This window comes from Asparagus officinalis, chromosome 10 (genome assembly GCF_001876935.1).
Source record: "Asparagus officinalis chromosome 10, Aspof.V1, whole genome shotgun sequence".
In the NCBI taxonomy this organism is placed as follows: domain Eukaryota; kingdom Viridiplantae; phylum Streptophyta; class Magnoliopsida; order Asparagales; family Asparagaceae; genus Asparagus; species Asparagus officinalis.
Genome location: NC_033803.1, coordinates 3633020 through 3637335, shown reverse-complemented (window position 1 = coordinate 3637335; position 4316 = coordinate 3633020). Strand labels below are relative to the sequence as shown.

Here is a 4316-nt window from a genome sequence, read left to right as displayed (position 1 = left end):
TATTGCCATTTTAATATCCATCATGGCATCATGCTGATTTCTAAGCATACATCCAAATTGTGCCTGTTTTGAGGTATAAATGAAGGCAAAAATCATTTTGAGTAAACTTCACAATATGGTCCATGGAATTCGAAAGATACGTAATCATAGATGTTATCTCAAAGTTCTCCATAGCACATAACTAGCTCCCCCCCCCCCCCCCCCCCCCCCCCCTTGATAGAAGCACATAATTAGCTTTGTATGAGTTAAATCATACTCTGCTGGGTGAAAACTTTCCTAGTTTCAGGTAAAACCAATGTGCTTAACTAAATAAGCATCATGCTCATATGAACAGAGTATAACTACAGAAGCATAAAACTTGAAGGGGACACATAAAGAATCTAACTGATATGTCGACAAGATCAATAGGCTTTGCAACATATTTCTGTAGGTTATCATTGAACACTATATATCATAAAGTTTTATGATACAAGACATAAAAAAAATCAACTGGGATTTTTGACATTACAGATTCAAATTGCTTCACCTATTTGCCAAAATTCGCCTCTTCTCTTGGATTGTATCTGTCTGACTTGCCAGCTGGTTCTCGCCCTAGCTTGCGTTCCTGTAGTAGAATTTGATGAAAAAAATATAGGGCAGACACATGATTAATTCTTTTAGCGAAGGACGAACATGTAATTTAGTCGATTCTTTACAGAACTTTCTCCTCTTAGAGTTGTGGTCCATGGGTCATAGTAGAAGCGTATTTTTGGAAAAGGGTAAATATCGTGTCTGACGGCAATTAGGGTAGTGTTCATGTGCAAATATATAACATATTTTTTGAACAACTTTGTCCTTACGTACTTTTTATATCTTCCCTATCACCTCCCCCCTCTCTCTCGCTTCCAGGGGTAGTCTACGCTTACTAGTTAATATCCAAGTTGTTAGCAGCAATTTTCATTTGTTCATGATATTTTATAGTTTTGCAAAGTTCACCTTGGTTCCTTATAACAAAAAAAGTTTATGGTCTCGTCCAAAAAACCCCATAATTCTAGTAGTTATGTGAAATTTACCCAATGAAAAGATTGAGATTATGACAACAAAAATGTTTCTATATGATACAATGTTGTTTGAGTTCTAGAGGATTAGTTTGGTTTTACCTCTCGAAATGACAAATCTTCAACTTCAAGCATGTGGATGACATGCCCCATTTTAGGCCGTCTTTGTGCATCAGGGTCAACACACTGAAGAGCCACAAGAAGTGCTCTCTTCAGTGCCTTTGGTGAAGGCTTCTCTGCCATCTTTGGATCTATTACTTGCTCAAACTTTCGATCTCTAACCAATGTTCTTAACCATTCAACTAGACTCACCTACAGAAAGGGATTAGAAAATTGAAGTTCAGACTGAATCTGTAAAAGTATTAATCGCAAATATGCTCTCTATACTATTATGTACCATATATGCTGGTGTAGCCACTTATATCACCTGAACTTTTCTATAAGCACTTACACCCCCTACAACACATACATTATTACTTTCTTACTCTCAATATAAAGGGCAGTTTAGTCTTTTCCAGTTAAAACGAGGGCAAATTATTGCACATAGGCCCCCTGTAGTATTGTTGTTTTCAACTTACTACTCATGTAGTCTCATTTACCCTCAGGTAGACTCGCCAGTTTCACCCTGGGACAATATCTGAAAATTTCACCAAGGTAAAAGAGTCGGAATTTTTTTAACCAAAGGGATCTATCTGCAACAATGAGACCACATGGGTTGTAAGTTGAAAACAGCTATGCTACAGGGGGTCTATGTGCAGTTAACACAAGGAATTTATCATCCTGTGGCATCCAATACATGCAAGTGTGAATAAAATACTTTATGGGGTATAAACGGTTAGAAAAGGACTGAAAATGCAGTAGTTTGGTAAGAGGGCAACCTCTCTCGGTGTTCTTGTGTTATCCACTGGGGCTCTCCCCGATATGATCTCCATTATAAGTACTCCGAAGCTGTAAATATCACTTTTCTCATTCAACATTCCAGTGCTTGCATACTCAGGGGCCACATAGCTATAATGACGAAAGAAATTTCTAATCATATAGTTTTTTAATAGTAAATAAATTAACATTCATCGAGAAAACACTTGAAGAACTAACCCAAATGTTCCCATGACTCGAGTCGTTACATAGGTTTTCTCAGAGCATATAAGCTTGGCTAGACCGAAATCAGATACCTTTGCGTTCCACTGTGCATCGAGTAATATGTTGCTAGATTTCACATCTCTATGGACTACCTTTGGCTCCAAGCCCTCATGGAGATACACTAGTCTGCGACAAAAGAAACAAAGTGTTAAAGCTTCGTTTGGTTCACATAGTACTCTTTCTCCTAATCAAATTAGAGCCCGGCTTGCATTGTTACAGTTTTACCTGTTTAAATGACTTACATAAAGATCTCAAAATGCATAGTAAAAAATGTAAAAAAAGAAAAAGAGAAAGTGCATTATTACCCTTTTGCAGTTCCGAGTAATATGTTCATCCTAATATCCCAAGTGAGTGGACTCACTTCGCCAACATCCCCATGAAGCCATTGATCCAAATTCCCGTTGTCAACGTACTCATAAACAAGCATCCTGTTCAAACAAAATAATAATAATAATAATGATAATCAAATTAGTAATCTTTTTCTTTACAAAAAATTGCATGTTCAATGCCAAAAAAAATTATTTTGACAAACAATTGAAAAGTACCTATGGGCCCCTTCAACGCAATAACCAAGCAATCTAACCAAATTCTTGTGTCTCACTCGCCCAATCGCGCCCACCTCTACTTTAAATTCCTTCTCAGCTTGTCCCCTAAAAAAAAGCGGGGAAAAAACATTCTAACACACAAAAGATATGTAAAATTTACTTTAAACCCATGCTTTACCTTCATTTATTTACAAACCCACACGTATTTCTCATTCACAATGACGTTCTAAAAAACTCTAATAAAAAATAGGGTTTAAATTTTACAAAAAAAAGTACAAAAAAAACAACTTTTTTTTTTAAAAATTTACCAAACAAACCTATTATTCAAGAGGTTTTTGACAGCGACGACGGTCCGATCACTCAAACCCCCGATAAACGATCCGTAACCCCTTCGCCGATCACATTCTCATCGCGCGAACTGCTCCGTCGCCGTCTCAAGTCCCTTAACGTGTACCAACGCCCCACCCCAAATGCGACACGTCCGGCGGCCGAGCAGGGCAGCTTCTCGGCGGCGTCGGAAGCGGTAGCCGGAAATTAGCTCCGGAGACGACGACGGCGAATGGAGGAGGCGACATGGGGAGAATTTCTTTGGAAATTGGGGAGTGGATTCGTTGAAGAGGAGTTTTTAAGGTGGTCTGCGAGAGGAGGAGAGGGAAGTGGCGGAGTTGGAGACGGGGCGCGGCGGCGTAGGCGGAGGAGGAGGGCGCCGGCGGCGCGGCATGAAGATTCCGATGATGATGATGATCCAGAGCTTGAGGCCGAAAGATGGACGTTTTGCTGAGAAATAAGTTTGGGCAAAATTGACATCCTGAAAAAAAAAGTTTGGCGGGAAAATGAAATTGAGAGGAGTAGAGAGTGAACGAAGTAAGAGGAAGAAGTGAAGAAAATATATATATATATATATATATATATATATATATATGAGAAAACGGGAGGTGAGCTGGCAGCGTAGGAAATTTCCTACGCTGCAAGTGTATGACATGTGAACCCCACACCGATGTGACTAGTAGGGGGCTCACATGTCATACACTTATAGCGTAGGAAATTTCCTACGCTGCCAGCTCACCTCCCGTTTTCTCATATATATATATTCTAATTTGTTTATTGGGGAAATATAGGTTTACTGTGCATAAGGTTTTAAGAAGAGAGGAGGTGTGACTATCAAGATTGAAGAACCTTTTTTTTTTCTTTCTTTTTTCATTTTGTTACTTTTTAAGAAAAGAAGAAGAGGTGGGTTTTAGAGCCAAGAATGGTATTCGGTTTGACCGTTCCAAGTAGCGGTGAGAATAGTGCATTCGAACTTGGCAATATTTTTACATGACCCCATGACTCTCGCTGCCGATTTGCAGATAACCCCCTCAAAAAAAACCCCCTACCCACCTAATATGTTTTGGCCAGATATCCTCAATAAAATCCATGTGCAAGCACAGAAAAAATCGATTGGAATTTTGTCTTAATAAATCCTCTACAATAACTGTTGTAAATAAATACAATTTTGAGTATGTGTTTTTTAAAATTTCAAATTAAGACACAAACTTCTTAAAAAAAAAAAGAAAGGAAGAATTTCAAATTAAGACACTGGATACAACTATTG

The 4316-nt window shown here is 38.5% G+C and overlaps 1 protein-coding gene across 1 annotated transcript; it reads right to left on the bottom strand.

Annotated features, from left to right (window-relative positions):
- LOC109826262 (probable serine/threonine-protein kinase At1g01540) lies at positions 400 to 3387 on the bottom strand. The gene is given in 9 exon segments (XM_020393268.1): positions 400 to 604; positions 1140 to 1349; positions 1916 to 2045; positions 2133 to 2303; positions 2483 to 2605; positions 2723 to 2827; positions 3040 to 3112; positions 3115 to 3180; positions 3183 to 3387. Coding segments are annotated over 9 exon segments (1071 nt in total). The 5' UTR covers positions 3298 to 3387; the 3' UTR covers positions 400 to 526.